The sequence below is a fragment of the Pelodiscus sinensis genome, chromosome 8 (assembly GCF_049634645.1).
Source record: "Pelodiscus sinensis isolate JC-2024 chromosome 8, ASM4963464v1, whole genome shotgun sequence".
NCBI classification, from domain to species: domain Eukaryota; kingdom Metazoa; phylum Chordata; order Testudines; family Trionychidae; genus Pelodiscus; species Pelodiscus sinensis.
The window spans coordinates 46,594,275-46,616,465 of record NC_134718.1 but is presented as its reverse complement, the minus strand read 5'-3'; the positions used below and the strand labels follow the sequence as shown (position 1 = coordinate 46,616,465).

At 44.5% G+C, this 22,191-nt stretch overlaps 1 protein-coding gene across 2 annotated transcripts in view; it reads left to right on the top strand.

The window, feature by feature from the left end:
• The window catches only part of PWWP2B (PWWP domain containing 2B), a 46,465-nt gene extending 27,339 nt beyond the window's left edge, over positions 1 to 19,126 (top strand). For both annotated transcript variants that reach the window (XM_006136627.4, XM_006136626.4), the window contains exon 3: positions 18,555 to 19,126. In XM_006136627.4, coding sequence (XP_006136689.1) covers positions 18,555 to 18,568 — 14 coding nt within the window. In that variant the 3' untranslated portion in view covers positions 18,569 to 19,126. The remainder of the gene's footprint in view (positions 1 to 18,554) is intronic.
• The last annotated feature ends 3,065 nt before the right edge of the window (positions 19,127 to 22,191 follow it).

The following is a 22,191-nucleotide window of genomic DNA, read 5'->3' as shown; positions in this document are numbered from 1 at the left end:
CAGCAGGGAGCCCCAGGCAGACTCCCCTGCTTGCCCCGCAGACCTGCACACCATGCAGAAACACTGTTTCAAACCAGCCAATGGGAGCTGACTGTTTGATAACAGGCAGCCAAGAAGAACCACGCCTCCTCTCCTCGACTCAGTTATTCAGTGAAGCGCATGGCCAGGCAAGCAGGCAGGATGGCTGGCTGGGAAATGTTTTAAGCTCTGCAAGCCTTAGCTTGGCAGGCAGGCAGTCTGGTTTGGCCACAGCCTGCCTCTGGCACCCCAACCCCTCCCTGTCCTAACCTTCTGTCCTCCCCTCCCCCTGCCCTCAACATACCCAAACCCTCGGTCCCCCTCTTGCACCCATATCCTTTCCCAGATCTGGCACCCGAATCACCTGTCCTGGATCACAGTCCCTTCCTACCCTAGCTCACATCCTGAACCTCTGCGCTCCAGTCCCCTGCCCTAGGTCACAACCGCCTCCTTCACCCAAACTCCCAGACTCCAGTCTCCCTTCTGCACCCATCCTCCATCCAAGACCCCACATCTCCTGCATTAATATCCTGGAAGAGTGCGGTCCTTAACCACTTTCCAAAATCTTGGCGTGGATCGCAGTAAAATTATTGCCTACCCCTATTGTAAAAGGAAGGGCTTACTGATGCTTGGGAGCCAAAATGCAATCAGGTCTTTTTGTCCAGATTGCTTTTAAATGCAGACATCCTTGGGGGTAAAGGAAGTGGGAGAAAAGTGTGAGAAGATATCACCTCAAACTGTAATCTGTGAAAGATGGCAAGTATGTATCTGGATTTGTCTTGAATAAAGGCAAGCCTGAATGCACTTGCACAAGTCCCAAGTGGGGTAGAAGTTGCACTGCTATTACTTCTGGCATAGTTTACTTATAAGCAAGCTTACAGCAATTCTTGGTTCTGCCACTTTTAGATTACTTGAGCAAAAACAGATCTGGTTCAAAGGATGTAACCAAGTTATATTTATTGACTTGGCTTATAAAAATCATTCCACATTCTCCCCCAGCCCTCTTGTAGGAGTTCCTCACTAGTGTTGACAGCATTTAAGAGCCACTGATAGTTGATATTAATGGAGAAATGAGTCTTCAGCAAAACTGGCTTCCTTTAACATCAGAAACAAAACCACTGAAGATATATTATCGAGGGAGGAGGGAGAGTGGTGCAGTCTATATCTACCTAGATAGAAACATGTTTCATGTAACTTAATTTTACAAATGCATGTAGCATTTTTCTCAACTCAGATTTTACACATCAAGCAAATTCATGGAATATTGATTTCCTGAACAGTAATCACCTTTATCACCACAATAAAAAGCTCCTGTATTTCTTAGTCTTGTGGTGCATAGATTTTTCTCATTGTAATTCTAGCAGCAAGAAAGAAAGATAATGAATTTCAGGTAGTGTGACTGCCTTAATATTAGAACGTGAATTTATTATATTTGGTTTAACTTCCAAACATTCGGATGCTTATTTGAATCCCTACGTGTAGGGACGTAAAATCTTGTTTAATGGGTTAACTGACTAAACTTTGCTTAACTGATTTAAAGGGGACGTGGGTTGGGGAGCATTCCTCCCAGCTTGCTGGGGTACCTGGGCCCCCATGGACAGAGGTTACTCTGGATGACCAGAGTAGCCCCCTACCCACAGCAGGTGGGAGACTGCTCTGTCCCCACCAGTTAACTGGAACTGATAAGCATCACCTGTTAACCATTCACATCCCTGCCTTCCTGCCATTCCCTGTCCTCAGCTTCTTTCCTGGAAAAGGCTTCTGACTTGTTGTGTCTCCCTAAGATTAGAAGCTGCAAAAATGAAGTACGTATATTGTCCTTCCCATGCCCCCACTCCTTTTAAGGGGAGCTGCTTCTTTTCTGTATCCTCCATGTATTCAGGAGGACATTGAATTTTTAGGGCTTGCCTATCCTCTCAGAAGATATATTTACACTTCAGCTGGAGTATGTTTCCCAATTCACAGATGTTCACTAGCACATTAAAACTGGTGCAGCTGTTGGGAGTGGCACAGGTGGTATCTCAGACCTCACCACCTGATTACAAATCGACGCAGGTCCTCTCGGTGTGTCCACGGGCAGTTTGTTTGATCTGTCGCCTGTGCCATCCCGGCTAATGTGCTGTCTTTCAGCCTGCTAGCTCAAGCAAAAGTAGCCTGTCTGTCTGCTCAAGCTGTGAGAAACGCTCCCAATGGCAGCACAGCAATCTCTAAAGGAGAGAAATCTGACCTTTTCCTACATCCCCATCACTGACGGCTCATGATTTTAAATGAGGTGGGGTCAGTGCTTATGGGAGCACAGCTCCTGACTGCAGAGCAGCAGATAACAGACAGCTTCCAGGTTAGGGAGGGGTAATGATTTTTGCGGGGGAGGATCCATGAATTTTGGAAGTGGTCAGGGGCCAGCTCCAGGGCTGTAAAAGGCCTTGGGCGGAAAGGGCAGGGTTGGGACTAGAGAGTGAGTGTGCATGAGACACTCTGTGCACGTGAGACAGTGGCACAAAGACTGGGAGAGCAATGGCACAGTGTGTGTGCTGGCTGCTGTTGGGTAAGTTTCTGTGGGTTGCCATGTGCTGTCTCTTTTTTACAACTGGGAAAGCTGTTCTGCTCCTTGTCTTCCCCCTCCTCTGCTCTGCAGAGAGTGGGTATTTGGGGGGGGGGAGGGGAAAGTGTGAGAGCACTAGCTGCTAGAGAAACCTTAGAAACAGTGCACTGCCTCTTAACACTGGCACTCGGCTCAGTCACTTTCAGTACTTCAGACTGGAGCAACTCTCCTGTGTGTGTCCCTCTCCCTGACCCATACTCTGCAAAGATGAATTATGGGACAGTCACACCCTGACTTCAGCACTTCCCTCTCCTCTGCACCCCCCCTACCCTCCCATGGCTAGCAGAGGGTCCTGGAAGCAACTTAGCTGCAGGACAAGCAAGGTGAGAGAAGGGGCAGCTGAGCCCACATTGCTGTTTCACTCTATTAATCAACTGAGTGGGCCACATAGAAATGCGCACGTGCTGGGTCCAGCCTGCCTGGTTGTATTTAGCTCACACTACTTCAAGTGCTGCTGCAGTCCCAGAACAGGTGCTATTTCATTTATTGGGGCCATCCATCCTGTGACTGAGACACATTCAGCACTGCTTTGTGACTAGAAGTGGTGGTGGCAGTATGTCATTAACATTGTAACAACGCTGTTTTCATGTGAAATGACTTTCTGAAACATTCACTTTCTAGGCCATAACTTTCTATGCTTAGTCTCTGACCAACTCTCACAGCTGATCTGAAACCTCAAACTTCATATGCAAACAGTTAAGTCAGCATATGTATGGAGCTAAATTTGAGGCAGGGGAAGGCCTTAAAATACATTATACATGTCTGAGATTGCAGGGCTGCCCAGGAGCTGTGGGCTTCCAGATTGTGGTCTCCAGAGCTGGTTAGCTGCAGAGTGCTTGCTGGCTCTCATCTTTCCAGCTGAAAGAAGCGTTGCAGATGGACAGGACACGGCCTCTGATTGCAGATTTTGAGATGGTCTTGTCTATGGGCCTCCCAGTTTGTGGTTCATAGTATGGAATAGCTGTGGGCCCCAGCTGTAGAATATTTAAGAGGGCTGCACACTCCAAATAGGTGGTGGGCAATCTATGAGCTGCATGCAGGGGTTCTGTGTGTGGGCTGCAAGACATTTGTTTACTGTTGCTCACACCTGGGGTTGCCAGCGTTCAGCAAGGGCACATGAAGTGAGGTGTGTACTGATTGCACACAACATTGATAGTGAGAGCAGTGCATTCCCTCTGCATCACATCAGTGCTGCTTCAGTTCATTCAGTACACCCCACAAATTCTACATATGCAAGCACAGTGAGCAGAACTATTCTATCCTGCGAGGCCCTCTTGGTTATGGCAGACTTATGACCCACTGAGAGAGAGGGCCTCTCATGCGGCCCACTCACTAGCCTAAGTTGCCCATCACTGCTCTAAGTGCTCGGGGGGGGGGCCCTATTAGCAAACTGGAGCGATCTATACTTACAAGAATTTACAAGTTCAGCTGCTGAAGGAGATTAAGCCTTTCAGTTTTATAGTGATGCTCCTAGGCCATGCTGCAATCTGTTTTAACTCCAGACTAAGCAGACTACAGCAACATTTAGAGCTGGTGTGCTTGCAAAGTTCCAGAAAACAGAGCTAGTAAAGCCTCGCCAGCAAAGTTCCTCAGCTAAAGGCCAGCTAGCTGTGCAGGGAAAATGTATCTTGGGAACTTTCGCTAGCTCAGCCTGAATGAAGGTGCTGATGAGATCTGCTGAAGAAGCTGTCAGACATGATGGCTCTCTGAGCAAGCCAATCAGCGCTGAGTAGGAATTAACTGTACAGTTGGCCAGTGCAGTTTGTAAGCTGAGCCAGCAGATGAGCTCCATGCTTAAGAATGTGATCAATCCCCCAGGACCAAAATGCTCTCCTGTTTGAGTTCAGATATAGGACCTGAATGGCAGTTGCACGTCGCACCAAGGCAGGAGGGCAAATCTATCTGTTCTCCAAATCACAAGAACCCTTACTCAGTAAAATTCTTGATCAGTTTGTGGCTGCAGTTCAAGGAATTTACAAACTTAGTTGACGAAGTTTGGCAGTTGTAAACTGCGCAAGTCAAACTTCTTGAGGCTTTCCTTTAGTCAGACACCTGCATTACAGTCAAAGTGTAGGCACCATATATTTAATTGGGTTTCTCTTTTTACATGTACAGTGATTGCAGCTAGTGAAGTGAACAGGATTATTTCAGGGACAGAACTGTTCTGAGATGGGACTTGAGTGTCAAGTGGCCTTTATGAATAGGAGATGAGGCCATTCTGAAAGGAAGGCACATTATCTTTAGGATGCCCTGCAGTCAGGGTCAAAGGCTTATTTTTATACCTTGTACTCTCCAGGAGTCTGCTTAAATGTTTCACTAAAAACAGTTGTTGCCAAGTCACACCTCAAAGTAAATGCTGCACAAGTAAACAATATAAATAGCTTGAATGTCTCTTTAAAGTCCAGAACCAACTTCGTGGATACATTGCTTGAGACTTGTTGGGGAAGGAGAGAAGAGACTTGGACATGTGATAGTAAAAATAGAAATATTAGTTGTACTACAGTTGCTGTCACATGGGACTTGTTTGTGAAGGGCTGAAGTTATGCATAGATAATTTTCACACTCACTTATGTGGTATATTGGTGGTAGTCCTCTTTTTTTTATTAATGTTTTGTTAACATCAATGAAATTTTTTTAATTGTTTTTTAATCTGGCATGAATCAGAACAGAATGATTTAAAGATTTTTGTTTCATTGGGCAGTGGCTGCGTGCAAGTCTCTTAATCCCTTTCTTTGTGTTTTCCACACTAGTGCCCGTAACTGACATTGTGACAGGATTACTAATATTGGTGAAAGACAATGCCTGCCTACATCAATCCCGAAAACCAGAGGGACTTGATCAGGTGCCTGTTTGGGTTTGTGTTTAAAAAAAATGAACTAAAGTAGGTTAGAAAGTACCATTTATAGTTCGACCTTCTACATGTGCCTTCATTTTGCACCTTTCTCTTTTAACTGTGATTGTGTGTATCTGAGCTTTTCCTAAGAGAAGCTACTGAAAATATTGTTGCATAAGCTAGTAATTTGGATCTCTATTGTGTATTCTCATACTTGGTGTTTGAAATATCTTTCTCGCACTCAGGCTGTAAGACTCTTTTCTGGGTGAGTCAGTGTGGAGCTTCAGCTATTCATTTATGGAGAATTCATGCCTTCCCAAGATGAAACAAAACTAGCCTTTTCAGCAGTGGAAATTGCTTTTCCATGTCTGCAAAGAGCATAGCTGGCAGCAGTAATCTGCTCATGCTTCTCTGGTGATTGTGACTCCTCAGGCCATTGGGATATAGTTCTGAATAGTCATGTTTAGGCTACCATCTGAGTGTGTCCCATCCTGGGATGGGATGGCCCAGCAGGCATCCCTGTCTTCCTCAGAACTCCTCAAGAATAGCTTTCCAAAAGAGTGGAATATGCAGTGGATTGTTACTAAGGTGGACGCCTCAAATAAAGTAAAGCTCAATACCACAACTTAAAAGGATCTGGCTGTGCCACCTTCTGTGATTTCAGACTCTTCCTTACCCTCAATTGTTCCTGTCAAACTTGAGAGCTCTCCAACTTCCTGCTGGAGTCTCCTATTAGTGTTCAAAAGCTCAAACAAAGCAAGAATGTAATATTTGCCTGCCCTGGGCTTTGAAGGGCTCACATCCTTCCTCGCTTTCCTGGCACCCAGCCCTTTTGCATGGACCTTTTCAGGGGTGCTCCCCAGGGAACTTGCTCTTGCTTCAGAATCTTCTTCTTCACCACCTAGGCCTCCTGGGCTGTTCCCCTACTCCCAGGGAACAGGCTCTTTTTTAGCTGATTCTTAGGCTTAACTTGCATAGTTCCTGCGCACATGGCCCAGGTGCTGCCTTATACCCCAACTGGATGTCAGCTGATGGTCACAAGTGCACTGGCCTCCTCCCTATTTAAAGGGCCAGTGCTACCCTGTGACAAGTAGGCTTGTGGGAAAGGAAAACTCTTCTAGTTCTGGATTTAGATGACAAATGTGGCAAGATACTGACATCTCCTCTTCCCCCCCTCCCCCCCCCCATGCAGTTCCTTGGGTATGATTTGTATTCCCTATGTAAATGAACATGAGTCATCTGTACTAGGGCAAAAGGATAATAAATTCTCTGGCTGCTTAGTATCTGTGCTGGAAAGGCTCAGAGCTATCAGCTGCCTTGAATCAGTCTAGTAACTGTCTGGTCACTGGTTACTCGTGTTTTTCCAGAAGGAGGGAGCAATGTCTTTTTACTGAACTTCAAGAACTGATTAATATTCTGAAGGAATGGACACTTCCAAGTGGTTTAACGGTTTCCTTAGTGCATGTTGGACTGTGTTAAATACTGTCTAATCTTCTGAGAGTGTCTGTCTTATGCAAACTTCCTGGTGGAGGGGAATGAAATGTAGTGATGGGACTGGTTTGACTCCTGAGTAAGCTAACTTGTTACATCTAGATTCCTGGCCAGTTTACTGAGAGGTGTCATGATTTAGGCCCAAAAACTTAGGAGGCGCTGGGGTACAAACTGGGGGGATCTGAGAAACCTGGGTTACTATTTGCAGTAAAAAGCAAAGTAAACCTCCCCTCCCCCCCAAAAAAAGGAATTAAATGACTTGATTTAATAAATACCTATTGGGGGTGATGACTGTTAATGCTAATGAAGACATGTCTGCCTGTACTTCCTGGTGAACTGTGTATTGCTGCACTGGGATTTGAAGCCAGTTCCAAAAATCTGTTCTTAATGTTAAGGAAGGTTGCTATGACAAAAAAAGTGAATTCATGATACTTATGTTGGTTTAACTCTTTCTCTGGGCACTTCCAACAATGGCTCTTAGATTATTTGCTCTTGCTGCATGCCTCTTCTCCCTCCCCCATTTAGGAATGTAAGCGACCAGTCAACTAGTTGACTACCAGATAAGCCTATGCTTATCAGATAGTTGAGTCACTACTCAATTAGTCACGTCCTCCCTGCCCCTTGCTGCCTCTGTATCAGAGGCACCAAGGGGGAGAGCAGGTGCTGGGGGGGAGCCAGCTTAAAAGCCGGTCCCCCCCCCCCCAGCACCGTCTCTGTGGGAGGGAACAGGGGAGGCAGAGGTGCAGTGGGGGAAATGATGCTAGTGGGGACTGATGCAGTCCCTACTGGTGCGGGGTCTGCACTGCTGCGCCTCTCCTTTTGAAATGTACCAAGGGTAGCTCTTGTACATTTCAAAGGCAGAGGCGCAGAGGGATCGTGAGCATTCCCCCCCATCAACTAATCGAGTAGTCAATGGAACTTCCATCGACTACTTGATTACCTCATTAATCAAAATTGAACGATCCTACCTCCATTCCCCCCTTCATTTTTTCCCCCCTTTTGACAGAGTTTGTCCTACTCTTCACCCCCAGTGTATTTCTACTTGAGAAGCTGAGAGTTTAGGAAATCTTGTTGCTGATGGAAGGGGAAGGAAGAGAATGATACCTGATCCACCTTCAAGGAGATCTTGAGACTCTCTTTTGATCTCTTCCCTGAACTGGATACTCTTGATTTCATCTGGGATTTGCAGGCAGAGGTTGGTGGTTTCACTTCACCTCAAAGCTGTAGGAAAAAGCAAGCCTTGAATATTCTTTCTCTCTTTCTCTCTTTCTTTCTCCCTCCCTCCCTCCCTCCCTCCCTCCCTCTGGAGCAAATGGATTTGGCAAGGCTGTGTGAGAGTAACTGTTCACGAACTGGATGATGGATGGAAAATATCCCTCTGAAGTAAACTACTGGGGGCAAAGGAGAAGGCTCAAAACATAGCCTTCAAAACTCCCATTAACTTCCAACCAAACAAGTGATTCCATCTAGTATTCATGTTGCTTGGAATGAGGAAGATGTAAGAGCAAGTGCAGGAGAGAAGAAACCACTTGGAAATTTGTCTAACTGGTCCCAGTGATGAGTGTGCACTCCAGCATATCTGTAGTGGTGTTAGTCCAGGAAGCCTCTTCAGCCTGTTCTTTTCCAGGAGAAGGAGAATTGTAAGATTTGAGCCCTGAGGTTTCAGAATAAATCATGGGGATTAAAATAGTCTCAGTTCATACTTTGCACTTTCTTTAAAACAAGTAAGTCTTTGAGGCTCCAGCCAGACATGGTACAGATCAAGAATCTCTCTAGGAAACTGCTTTCTTTGGGCCCAAAGAGATTAATCCTTTTGATCTGTGCTGTCCATGATGTACTGTAACAACTGCCTTCCTAGAAAAAAGTGGAGGCAGATAGATGAAATTCTGTAGGCTTTAGTGTGAGGGGAAATACTCCATGATCTATAAGGATTGACATTGGCCCTGCTTTGGGCAGGGGGGTGGACTCGATGACCTCCTGAGGTCTCTTCCAACCCTATGCTTCTGTGACTACAAGCAGAATGTCGGTAACTGCACCACTTACAAACATCAGAAAATCCCTCTGAAAGGACGACTCCCTCACTTTTCAGCCCATAATGGAGCAATGATGTGGCTAGAGAATATTGAGTTTGGGCCTTCACAGGCACAAGCCCTGTCCGCATGAGTGAAAATATAAAATTTCCATTGCTGCCAATGCCCATTCAGCTCCAGCACTGTTGGCTACAGTGGATGCTCATATATAAATTGATCTTGGTGGGTGCTGTCCCTCCTCCCCACGTACCACATCTTCCTATTATGCTGGAAATGGGCTTTATTGGCATTTGTAATGCTGAAGGTAGCCCATAGGCTGCCAGTATTGGGGCTAAAGCCTTTAGAGTTGAACCAGCATTGGAAAAAGTAAGAAACTTTTTGTGTAATATTTCCCTGGTGCAGACAAAGCAATGTTGCCAGATGATGGCAGAGTGTGAAGAGAGAAGCCACCTAAATAGATGGGGGTGGGAGAATGCCTTGTTCCCAGGACCCTCTTCTTTCCCATCATCTTTAGGCAACTGGTCTTGTGATTATCTTAGCTATTTTTAACGGCTCCATTTGCTTTCTCCATTGCCATCCCACAAGGGGCAGCATGATTCCAGGGCTTTCATATATTAGCGTGGCCAAGAACAGTGAAAAAGGAAGTGGTGAGTGTTCTCTCTTTCTCTCATGCCAACCTGCCTGAATGAAGAATCTACCTCTGGGGGGGAGGGGGGATTTTTCTGTCTCAATGGCACTCTGCTCATTAATATATCGCTGCTAGCAATACTTATGCAATTGCTTCCAGTAGTGAGTCTGGGTTCAATACCTGAGGAAGAACTAGGATTCTTTTACTATACTCCACCTCCATATATTCCCACATGTAATCTCTCACCTAAAAACATACTCTGCCCATCCTTCTCCTTCTCTGCTTTGCCCTCCTCCTCATCTTGGTTAGTCAGCGATACCATGCAAGGATCATTTGTCTAATCTTTCTCCAAGATCACCAACTGAAAATAGAAAACTGCAACAGTCAAAACAACATGGAGGTTAAAGAACCCCCACTAATAGTCACAGACAGAGTAAACATAAAGACAAAAGTCCCATTCAGTACCAGGGAAGTAGAAGAAAGATCCTTAGCATCCTTTCACTGAGACGACATCTTGAGGAGTGGAGATCTATGAAAAACTGTATCCTTGTTCCTGTGAAGCCAGCCAGCTCTGTAACATGCTGAACTTGGGGTGGGAAAGAGAACCTACTTTATTAAATGTGAGTCAACTGTTATGGTGTAGGCTCAGATTTGTGTGGTTTTTATGATTGTTTTGTGTTATAACCACTTGTTTCTATGTAACTGTTGTTGCTTACATAAACGCACATTTTTAATTAGAGATCTTAAATCACAGCACTTGTGAGCACAACATTAGTAATCTAGGGCATGCTATCGCTTTTGCTGTTGCGGAGGATAGAGAACCTAGGATTAGGAAGAGTAACCAATGACAGAGATTGAATCATTCTATGTGATATCCAAAGGGGCTCAGGGACCTATTATTAACTTTCAAGACATAGCCAGGGCTGGCTTAGCCCAGAGGATTTGGGTATATAGAATGGAGGGTACAGGATTGGGAAAGGAAGGAGCTGGGGTACCAGAAGGAGGATGCAGCCAGGAGACTTACTAGCCAGCAGCCAGCCGTTCTTGAATCAGCCTCCCTGCTTGCTCCAGCCCCACACATAGAATCATAGAATCATAGAATAATAGGACTGGAAGGGACCTCGAGAGGTCATCGAGTCCAGCCCCCCGCCCTCAAGGCAGGACCAAGCTCCGTCTACACCATCCCTGACAGATGTCTATCTAACCTGTTCTTAAATATCTCCAGAGGGGGAGATTCCACCACCTCCCTTGGCAATTTATTCCAATATTTGACCACCCTGACAGTTAGGAATTTTTTCCTAATGTCCAATCTAAACCTCCCCTGCTGCACTTTAAGCCCATTACTCCTTGTCCTGTCCTCAGAAACCAAGAGGAACAAATTTTCGCCTTCCTCCTTGTGACACCCTTTTAGATATTTGAAAACCGCTATCATGTCCCCCCTTAATCTTCTTTTTTCCAAACTAAACAAGCCCAGTTCATGAAGCCTGGCTTCATAGGTCATGTTCTCTAAACCTTTAATCATTCTTGTCGCTCTTCTCTGTACCCTTTCCAATTTCTCCACATCTTTCTTGAAATGTGGCGCCCAGAACTGGACACAGTACTCCAGCTGAGGCCTAACTAGTGCAGAATAGAGCGGCAGAATGACTTCACGAGTTTTGCTTACAACACACCTGTTGATACAACCTAGAATCATATTTGCTTTTTTTGCAACAGCATCACACTGTTGACTCATATTCAACTTGTGGTCCACTATGACCCCTAGATCCCTTTCCGCCATGCTCCTTCCTAGACAGTCGCTTCCCATCTTGTATGTATGGAACTGATTGTTCCTTCCTAAGTGGAGCACTCTGCATTTCTCCTTATTAAACCTCATCCTGTTTACCTCTGACCATTTCTCTAACTTGCTAAGGTCATTTTGAATTATGTCCCTATCCTCCAAAGAAGTTGCAACCCCACCCAGTTTGGTATCATCTGCAAACTTAATAAGAGTACTCTCTATCCCAATATCTACATCATTGATGAAGATATTGAATAGTACAGGTCCCAAAACAGACCCTTGAGGAACTCCACTTGTTATCCCTTTCCAGCAGGATTTAGAACCGTTAACAACAACTCTCTGACTACGGTTATCCAGCCAATTATGCACCCACCTTATCGTGGCCCTATCGTGGCACAGACTGCAGCCGTGTGCTCTGGAACCCCTTGTTCTTCGTGGCTGCCTATTATTGAAACAGGCAGCTCCCATTGGCCAGTTTCTCACCAGAAATCGGCCAGTAGGATTGTGCTGGGAGCAGGAGCAGCTCCTAAAGCTTTCCACCCTTCTTCTTTAAAGAAAAAACACCCCATAGTTGTGTTTCTGAATGGCGTGCGAGTGGGGCAAGGCAATTAGGGAGCCTGCCTAGGACTCCTTGTAGCATCCATGGACTGTATTCTGCCCACGGGCTGTATTTTTGCCTAGGCCTGTTTTAATGTGTGTCTGATTAGTAAAGAAGAAAAGAGTGACCATAACTTTTTGGCCAATATTTTTGGTCCCAGTGATTTTTAGCTGTCCCCACTCTCTTTAGAAAGTAGTGAACTATCAGTCCTCTGAAAATCAGATATTAATAAGTTATCTTTGGTGATTTTAAGTGTCAACTTGTCATTTCAATAATAAGCTTGGCCTTGAAATATTAGTGTTAGTTTTAACTTTTGGATTTCATTCAGCTATGTGGTATCTGATATTTCTTTATGAAATAGAATTAGAGTGAGGATTGGTGGCGCTTCTGAAGGTATCAAAATAATATAGTATATTTAAATGCCAAAGAATTCTGAGAACATGACACTGACCCAACTACTGTGTTTGACTTTTTTCCATGGGGAGGAATGTTTTAAGCAGCTTTAACAGAGTGACATAACATCACCCAGATGCAAAGCAGGACTAGGCAGAAGAAAAAAGTGACATATTTAAACCTCAATGCATGTTACATCAAGTGGACATATACAACAAACCTCCAACAGGATTAAATCCTCTAACACAGTGGTCCTCAAACTTTTGGGACTGCCGGGGGTGGGGCCACTCATGTGCTGAGCACCTGGGGGCGGGGCCGCACACGTGCCTGGGGGGCGGTGCCGCGCACAGGCCCGGGGACAGGGCCACCCATACACCACATGCCCGGTGCCGGCGCCACCCATGCAACGCACTCCCAGGGCCGGCGCCACTCCTGTGCTGCACGCCCGGGGTGGAACAGCCTATGCACTTCATGCCCGGGGCTGGCGCCATTCCTGTGCCACTCGCCCAGGAGCCGGCAGCACCCGTGCGCCTGGGGCCAGCGTTGCTTCTGTGCCGCGTGCCCAGGGGCGGGGGGACGCCCATAAACCGTGCTCCCGAGGCCAGCACAGCCCATGCTCTGTGCGCCGGGGTGCGGGGCTGTCCATGTGCTGCGCGCCCGAGGCTGGCGCCGCCCCTGTGCCATGCACCCGGGGCGGGGCCAGCCCCGATCACTCGGCGAGCGCACAGAAATGGCCCGACGGGCACCATGGTGCCCACGGGCACCGCGTTGGGGACCACTGCTCTAACGCAACTATCTGGTTTTTTTGAGGGTTTTGTTAGTAATTCTTCCAAAATTCAACCCAGAAATTCAGTCTGTGTGCTTAATACATCCTCCTATACCACAAAATAATTAAGTTTATTTTATTTATGAACTTAGTGTGGGAATATCCAGTCTGAATAAACTTGCGTTTATTTCTTTAAGGCAAACATAAAGGCTGCCTGTATCCAGTAGCCAAGTATCTATGCTTCCTATGTTGGATGGGATTTTCCCAAGTGTTACTTTTCAGAATTCCACCTATTGTATTTTGTTTCAAATTGTGCACATCTTCTAGGCCCCAGTGTGCTTTTCATAGTAATTTTCAGTAGGTTTGTGTATTCCTTGAGGCTATTCTGTGAAGTAGCTAAGTTTTGAAAATGCACCTTAAATTTCTGACTACAGACTTTCTTGAAAAAGAAGGTGCTTTAGCATTGGTGTTTGATAGCGATGTCAAAGTGACTTAAACAAAATTCTTATCACTAACAGTATTTTAATAATTCACAACTTTGAAAGTTTAGCTTTTTATCATGTTTACAGAATATGGTGGGGTGGATTTTTTTTGTCTTGTTTTTGGGTGGTTGGGGGATTTTTTTTTTTAGTTTGGGGTTTTTTTGTTGTTTTTTGTGGGGGGTTTTCAGTCACCTTGGACAGCAAGGATAGGCAGGTCAGTTTCACTTTTAGCTTCTCATGCTAACAGGAGGCTTTGATGCATTTTTAGCAGTGCATGGAAATGTAATAATTGTTTAAGCCAATTAAAACATTATATAATGGATTTTTCTTTTCATGATCCAACTTTTGGACATCAACTCTAAGGCTTTTTAAAAAAATCTTCCACCTAAGCTATGATATTGCATTGGTTCCCATTAGCCATCAGAAAGGTAAACGTGGAATTCTACTGATAGTATAATTTTATTTGAGCTAGGACTGATCATGATTTTAGTACTAGTACTTTGAAGTTCATGTGTGGTGACCTGTTTTCTCTAGAGGAAAATGTTTAAAAAACTTGTGGATGACCTCAGATGTTTTCACCCACCCTTTGTCAACAGGATGTCCTGACTTGCTCTGATCCGTCTCTATTCTTAACCAGTTTTACTCCAGTCTTAAAGGGTGTGTGTTTAAATAGCTATGTAAGTTTTTAAGGCCACTCACTGATCCTGCTGAGGTATTGCAGCACAATTTCAGTACAGCTTGCATAGCAGCGTTACTAACAGAATGGCAGGCAAAGTTGCAAGGACTTCCAGGTAAAATCTTAGCCTTGTTAGATATTGCCTCTTCCATTAAACAAATAAAACCCTCCTACTGATATGGCCTTCTGCCCAGGACTACTGCAGGCCAGATAACAGGTTCCACAATCCTATCTTCTGCCTAATAATCTTAGCACATGCTGTTCATATCAGAGGGGGAGGAATGCAGCATTTTAAATATTGTGACTGTATTACATATGAGTAGCTGAAAGTGTTGCATAGGTGCAGTACTTGGGCCAAATAATCTATCCGTTCAATCTTTTCCATTCAACCAGTCAAACTAGTGCATAGAAATGATCTGAGTAAGATGATTGAATGTTACCTCTCATGGTCTAGAATTCTTGGCTTGACACACATACATGCCTTGCTCTCAGATGTGTAACTTTGTAAAGTCAAAATGGCTAAGAACTTAACAAATTGGACAGTAGCAGACTGTGAATACTGGTGATTGAACCTGGCGATATTTTGAGCAAAAAGAGCTCTCAGTCATATTTGTAGCTGTTTCCATCACTTCGCACTGACTCCACAAACATTCTAGGCTTTGGAGCGATGCACAGTAACCGCTCTAGAAGCTCATTATATTGACAGCTTCTCTCTTGTACTGGAACACTTCATCTACGTTTAGTCAAAGGAAGTTAAGAGGTAGATAACTGTGTAGTTGATAGAATTTGTATTGACTACACCAATAGTCGGTGTAGTGAAGGTGATCTATCCCAGCTCGTGCCAGTCCAGGAGCTACCCCCGCTGCGGCTCTGTAGTTTAAATGTAGTAGAAGCCGGGCGGCTCTTACTGCATTTAAAATGCAGAGCTACAGCAGTCCTGGACCAGCCTGAGCCGGGCTTGCACTGGGTCCAGCAGGCTGTGTCTTCCGGGGGAGGAGAGGGGCAGCTGCTGCCTCTAATAGGGGCAGCTGCTGCCTCTAATAGGGGCAGCTGCTGCCTCTAATAGGGGCAGCTGCTGCCTCTAATAGGGGCAGCTGCTGCCTCTAATAGGGGCAGCTGCTGCCTCTAATAGGGGCAGCTGCTGCCTCTAATAGGGGCAGCTGCTGCCTCTAATAGGGGCAGCATCGTGGAGGTGGTACTGACAGGAAACTGGCTTTTACGCTGGCTCCTCCCAGCACTGGCTCCTGTTTTCCCCTCCTTGTCCCTCTTCCCCCCCCACTCGGCCCCGCTGTCTCTGATAGAGAGGTAGCAAGCAGGAGGGAAAACAAGGAGTCGCCTTGACTACCCAGTAAGCTTAGGCTTATCAGGTAGTTGACTACTCGATTACTCACTTGCATTCATAATTTAGTCTTTGAGCTAACCAGGTAATCCAAGCTTCTGGGACTTAGTCTGACTTTCGAAGGCCAATAAAATGGGTACATATCACAAGCTCTAATAGTTGTGATAGTCCAAGCCACTCCTCTAAGCAGAGGAAAGTATTTATAGCTACCTATCTGGTGTGTTAATGATTCTTGCTGGTAGCCTGCAAGAATGGTGTAGGACAGTGGTCTCCAACCTTTCTACACTCAAGATCACTTTTTAAATGACAGACCAAGCCAAGATCTACTGCCCTGCCCCTTCCTTGAAGCCTCTCTATTCTCCTTCTCTCCATCACTTGCTATCCCCAGTCCTTATACTGCTGCTTTTTTTTTTTTCAATTCTTCTTTAGGAAAAGGTTTTTCCAACATTTGGCCTGTCTAGACTGGACCACATGTCAGGAAAAAACCTATTCTTTTGGAAGCCCCCTTATTCCTCATGGAAAGAAGAATATAGGGGTGACCGAAAGAGCACGTTTGCTCTTCCTCTAAAAAAAGAGGAAGAACAAACACATCCCTGGATGCAGAAGAGTGTTTCTGGGATATCTCCAGAATCCTGTAAAACTCCTGCAGTCTAGCCGTACCCTCGCTGGGTTGAAACAGGATGTGTAGGCTCTGGGGTGGGAATGAGGGATTTGGGTGTGGGAAGGGGTGAGAGGTTTAAGCTCTGGGAGGAAATCTGAATGCAGGAGGAGGTGGAGATGGGGACACTGGCTCGGGGAGAGGGCTCCAGGCTGGGCAGTGTTGGGGTACTAAGGAAGCCACTGGCTTGTGGATGTGAGGGTGCAGGATTCTGGATTGGGGTATGTGAGGGGCTCAGGGCAGGGGGTTCCAGTGTATGATAGACTCAGATCCAGGGTCTGGGGAAAGGAGGAGTGCAGGAGTGGTTGCTGCCAGATCGGGGCTTGGCCCCAATTGGGGGTTTGTTGGCCAGACTTCATTTTTAAACAAAATATTATGTCAAACACAAAAAGTTTCTGCATTGTCTTTATTTATGAGAAGGGCAGGGAACCTGTCTTGAGTCAGGGGTCACTGACCCACAGAAAAATCATTTGGGAGCAGGGGACATGGTACTGGGGAATGGTGCTAGTGGGTGCTGGGGCAGGGAACAGGGTGCCAGTGGGGGCAGGGTTCTGCGGCTGGGGGAAGGGGAGAGGGAACAGGGTGCCGGGAGGGCAGAGGACAGGTTTCTGCAGCAGGGGACAGGGTGCCAGTGGGGACAGAGTTCTGTGGCTGAGGGCAGGGGAGAGGAAACAGGGTGCCAGGAGGACAGGTTTCTGCAGCAGGAGGACAGGGTGCCGGGGGGCGACAAGTTTCTGCAGTGGGGGCAGGTTTCTGCAGCGGGGGCAAGGGAATAGGTTTTTGCAGTAGGGGGCAGGGGGACAGTGGGGACTGGTTTCTGCAGAGGGGGGGCAGGTTTCTGCAGCAGGGGGGACAGAGTTCTGTGGCTGGGGGCAGGTGAGAGGAAACGGGGGCAGGAGGGCAAAGACAAGGTTCTGCGGCAGGGGACGAGGTTTGGGGGCAGGGGAGAGGGAACAGGGTTCAGGGGCAGGGAGTCACCTACACCAGCCTCGGAGGGAAGCCTCTATTGCGCACGCTCTCTGGGGCCGCCCCCCGCCCCTGTGGAGGAAGGAAGCCCTGTCATGCGCCTGCACCGGGACTGACTTCCCCCCCTCACGCCTAGCAGGGAAGCCCGTGCATGTGCCCCCTCATGTCCTCCCCCTCCCACGCAAAGCAGGGAAGCCTCTGTTGCGTGCCCCCTCCGGACCTGACTCTTCCCCCTCCCCCCCCCCCCCACCTCCCCGCAGAGAAGGGAGGTCCCAGCGCGTGCCTCTGGGGACTTACCCAGTAAGTCCCCAGAACGTCAGGGAGCTGGGGCAAGGAAACAGCTAGCGCATTTCCGGAATCCCTGGAAGTGATGCGCTGCTTTAGGACTTCTGTCCACCCCATGGGAAACTGCCACTAGCTCCATTGTTGCTCAAGGTAGGTAGTGGGGCTTCTTGGGGGTGGGAGGAAATGGGGAGCCCAGAATGCCTCACAATTGACTGGTCGAGGCCTCTCGCGATCGACTGGTTGGTGACCACAGGTGTAGGGGGAATATTCTGTGTTAATCTGATTTAACAGTAATATCTCACTATCATCCTATGTCTTATCTGCTTCAACACTATTTGAATTTGAAATTCAATGAAATGTACTCATTTCTGATTCTTTCATTTCCATTCTGGAGTGTGGGTGGCTGGAAGGAAACATCTCTTGCTGCTTTTCTTTTTCTTTTTTTCTTTTGAAAATAAAAAATGTCCATTTCTATCTGAAGATTCAGATGTTAAACATGCATCTGATAATTTAAATTACTGCTGTTCCTTATTTAAGAGTTAGTGAGGTTGGAGTCCACAAAGAACATTTTTCCTATTTATATATTTGGGAAGTACAAGTCACAAGGGAAAAATGGACAATAAGAATCTTTAAAACTCCAGATAGGTCTCCTCTTATGCTGGACTTCGCATATAGTTAACTTATAGTATCCCTACACTGAAAAGTGAGTTGTTTTAAGAATTAAATACGAAGCTAGCTAGCAGTTAGTCTGTTCTTCACCATTAAAATGACAACTCTTCAAAAATTTCAACAGTATTGTTGCTTATTTCAGACTTTTATTTAGAGCTGTTAATTCAATGAAGCTCTTACAAAACTGTATCTGCTATGTTTTCAGTTTGCTATGCAAATTTTGACCAGGCGAGTTCCAGGCTATATTTAGATGAAGTAAAGGAAAGGTGAGCCTCTCACAGCTAATATTGGTCAGTTCTGTGCCACTTGCAATAACCTCTCTCCTTCTTTCACTTTCTTCAAGGTAACAGAAGATAAGAGCACAGCTGTTCTCCTAGAGTTTCATGAAGTCTGTAAACATCCTGACATACTCCCCAGGAGAATCTTGAGGTTGCCATGCAGATGACAGCAGGATGAGTTTCCTTATCACATTGCACTGCTTATCTGTGAAGGGTGACTGGAACCTGGACTGGAGTTAGGAGACTCTTCTGGTGTGAGGCTGACAGGAAAGTCTTAAGGATATGTAACCTAAAACAAGGGAATAGACAAGTAAAACAATATACTAGGAGAATAGTAAATACCACAACTTGGAATGTATTTATTACTTAAAACTAGCTACTCTTGACAAAATCCCAAAAATTATTGCTGCTGCTTATTTTACTTACAGATTTCACACACTTGTTAATTTTAAAGCTACAAAACTTTTATTCTATACTGTATTCTGAGAAATGTACTTGGAGCAGGACATGCCATAGAAAGAAATCAGTGTAGTGTCTTAAATACAATGGACTCACTTTTATGTCAATTAAAACTTGGAAAATGTGCAACACAATTATGGGGCCATTATTGTGCACACATTAAAGCTCTTCAAAGATGTTTACTGCAGAGCCGAGCTTATCAATTAAGAACACTACAAATTCCAAGCATATAAACAAGAAATCTGCCATGTTATCTCAGTTTGCCTGTGCTGCTTTGTCATCTCTGATCACATACTGTACATTCTAGATGCATTCACCCTAAATGCAGTGAGGTGGATTTTTGTCTAATGCAGTTCATTAATTAATTTAATCTCCCATTCACACTTTTCTGTTCAACGGGTGTTTTTGGCCCATTGAGAATACATGCTGACTGAAAAGGAAAGGATTTTTCCACACTTAATGATGTTGGTTTGTTACTGCAACTTGTTTCAAATGTTGCAGGAGGAAGGGGTTAAAGCATATTTTAAAACCAAGTAAATTACTATGGCATTTGAGAGTTTTCAGTATCTGTATAACTTGGATCTGATCTTTTTTATTTATTTATATATATAAATTAAAAAACCCTATAGTTCCAGTATCTAAGAACATTTTAGTAATTTTTCTTTTTAAAAGGGCCTAATACTGTTAATGCAACTTGAATGTACTAGAATGAAATCAGTTGAAGTGTCATTTCAACATTGACTATTTTGTGCTTTTTGCTAAAAGGTCCATGGCACCTTAGCAAAAATTAAAAAAAACAAAACAGTTAAATTCTGCTAATCCAGAAATATTAGTGGGAAGAGACAAATAAAAGCTTACTATTTTTTCTTGACTCTCATTAGTTTGTAAGGATGTGGTGTTTCCAGTGGCCAATATTAAAGGGACAATATTTAAAAAAAAAAAAAAACTTAAAGAAATCCATTGTGTACACACATTATGAGCACCATTAGATATGAAGTAAATCTATATAATATATCTGAAATGGATAAAGTTAATTTTAAATTTTTTTATGCTGTTATTCTGTCACTTTGGCTATGTCTAGACTACATCCCTTTTTCAGTAAAGGGATGTAAATTAGGCACTTCGAAAGTGCAAATGAAGCGGGGATTTGAATTTCCCACGCTTCATTTGCATAATTGCGTTGTGGCGCTTTTTCAAACAAGCGCCATTTCGAAAGTAAAATCGCAGTCATTTTTTGAGGTTTACAGGAGCTTTTGAAAAAAGCCTGCCTTTTTCAAAAGAATCACATCTCGACCGCAGTTTTACTTTCGAAATAGCGCTTGTTCGAATAAGTGCCATGAAGCGATTATGCAAATGAAGTGCGGGAAATTCAAATCCCTGCTTCATTTGCACTTTCAAAGTGCCTAATTTACATCCCTTTATCGAAAAAGGGGTGTAGTTGAGGCGTACCCTTATTCAGACAATGAAAGTGAATTAGTCATACTACAGCATAGTGTGGTCAGTTTCTAGTTTAACTGTTTCCCTTAACCAAATAACTTTTGTAAGAGTGTTAGGTTTTTTCACTTTTTAGGAAGTGTTTTAATTTTTAAATTGTTTAAAACAAATTTAGCTAAATTTAAATGATGCCAAGAGGAGTTATTTTCCAAATTGAAATTGGTTGATAGTTTCTAGACTCGCAAACGCTTCCCATTAGCAAATTCTAAATGATTAAGTTATTCTTTACTACATTTTTAGAATTGCCTTAAATGTTTTAATGAATAAATAACAAAGAGCAGATCTTCAAAATACATGAGATTACACTCTCAATGTGTCCCAACCTCCATTTGGTTTGGAATTATAGTACTTGTTTCATCCAGGGATAACTACATTAGGTGCAAATTTATGGGATTGGATTTTACAAAGCTAAAATCACCTGTTAATAGAGAGAATGGCATTTGGAAGAGAGATCAGAGCTGTTGCCTTTTACCGTATACATTTTTAATCATTGAGCAGACACTTATGTATTTTATAATCTCACCAAAAATACACAAAGAATTTTCCCCCGACCGTTTTAACCATAAGCCTTAAAACTTTAGCATGCAGTGCTGAAAGGAGACTCCTGCAAGGCCCAATTCTGGCTTCACCAAAATGGTGCAAGAGGACAGCTGTGAACAAAGAAAGGAAAAGTCTTTTCTGCAAATTGTATAACAGCATGTCAAGGCAGTCATGCTTACCTGTGCATTTAGCGTTCCCCATCTTGGAGACGTGGCAGTCTGCTTGGCTGCAGAGCATTCCATACTGTCTCCTGGCAAGGAACTATATGGGCAGTAAGCCACTCATACTTCAAGGTTAAGCACCCTTCTCCTCCCCTTGCCCTTTTCTTCTTCACAGGCTTGTATGCGTGGAGTTTTCCAGGGTTTTCTAGAACTGAATTTAAGGCTGGCTTTCCTCTTGAGTCTTTTGCAATCCAGCCAGAATGTGGTATAAAGCTTTTGAACTGTAGCATTATAGCAGTTAGCTCTGGGGAAGTAACATGTCTGTTCATAAAAAACATATTCTAATTAAACATCTTTTCAAATCTGTAATAGTATGTTAAGGGCAGCTTCTACCTGCCTTTCTGGAAATGCACTCACTCCAAATGATGCCAGGTAATTCTTGCTGTCTGTTAAACTTCTTACTAAAGCACGTGAGTTGAGAAATATATAGGTAAACGTGTCCTAAAGAAGGCTTGTATTTTCATAAATTTCACTCAGAATGTGAGACACCCTGGATAGTCATTTGCCACTGGGGATAAGGTAAGGAAGAGTAATGCTTAAACCAGTGTTTTGCTTTGGATTTGCAAGAGTTCTGTATATGAATACAGAGAGCCTAAAACAGCAAAAAGGTTGAGAAATGATTTAAGATAAATGGTGATATTCATTCTTTAACATCTGAAAATGGTACAGGAGAGGAGGGCTTACATTATGTAGTTCTGAAACTGGGATGTGGAATAGGAGCTTGCTCAATTTCCCTCTTCACTGTCCCAAACCCACTCCGTCACCCCATGAAATGGCCTAGCAGTGCAATGCATCTCTAGAAACAGCATGTGTGCACACTCCCCAAAACCCAACACGTACCATTTAATGGTAAACTGTGTGTCTTCTGTCTGGCCTGGATGAAACACCAATTTCTGCACACAGACTTGAATCTATGTAACTTATGCAGCACTTTTTGAAATGGTTGGATCATTTAAATTAAGATGACTGTGGCACATTTGCATTTCAT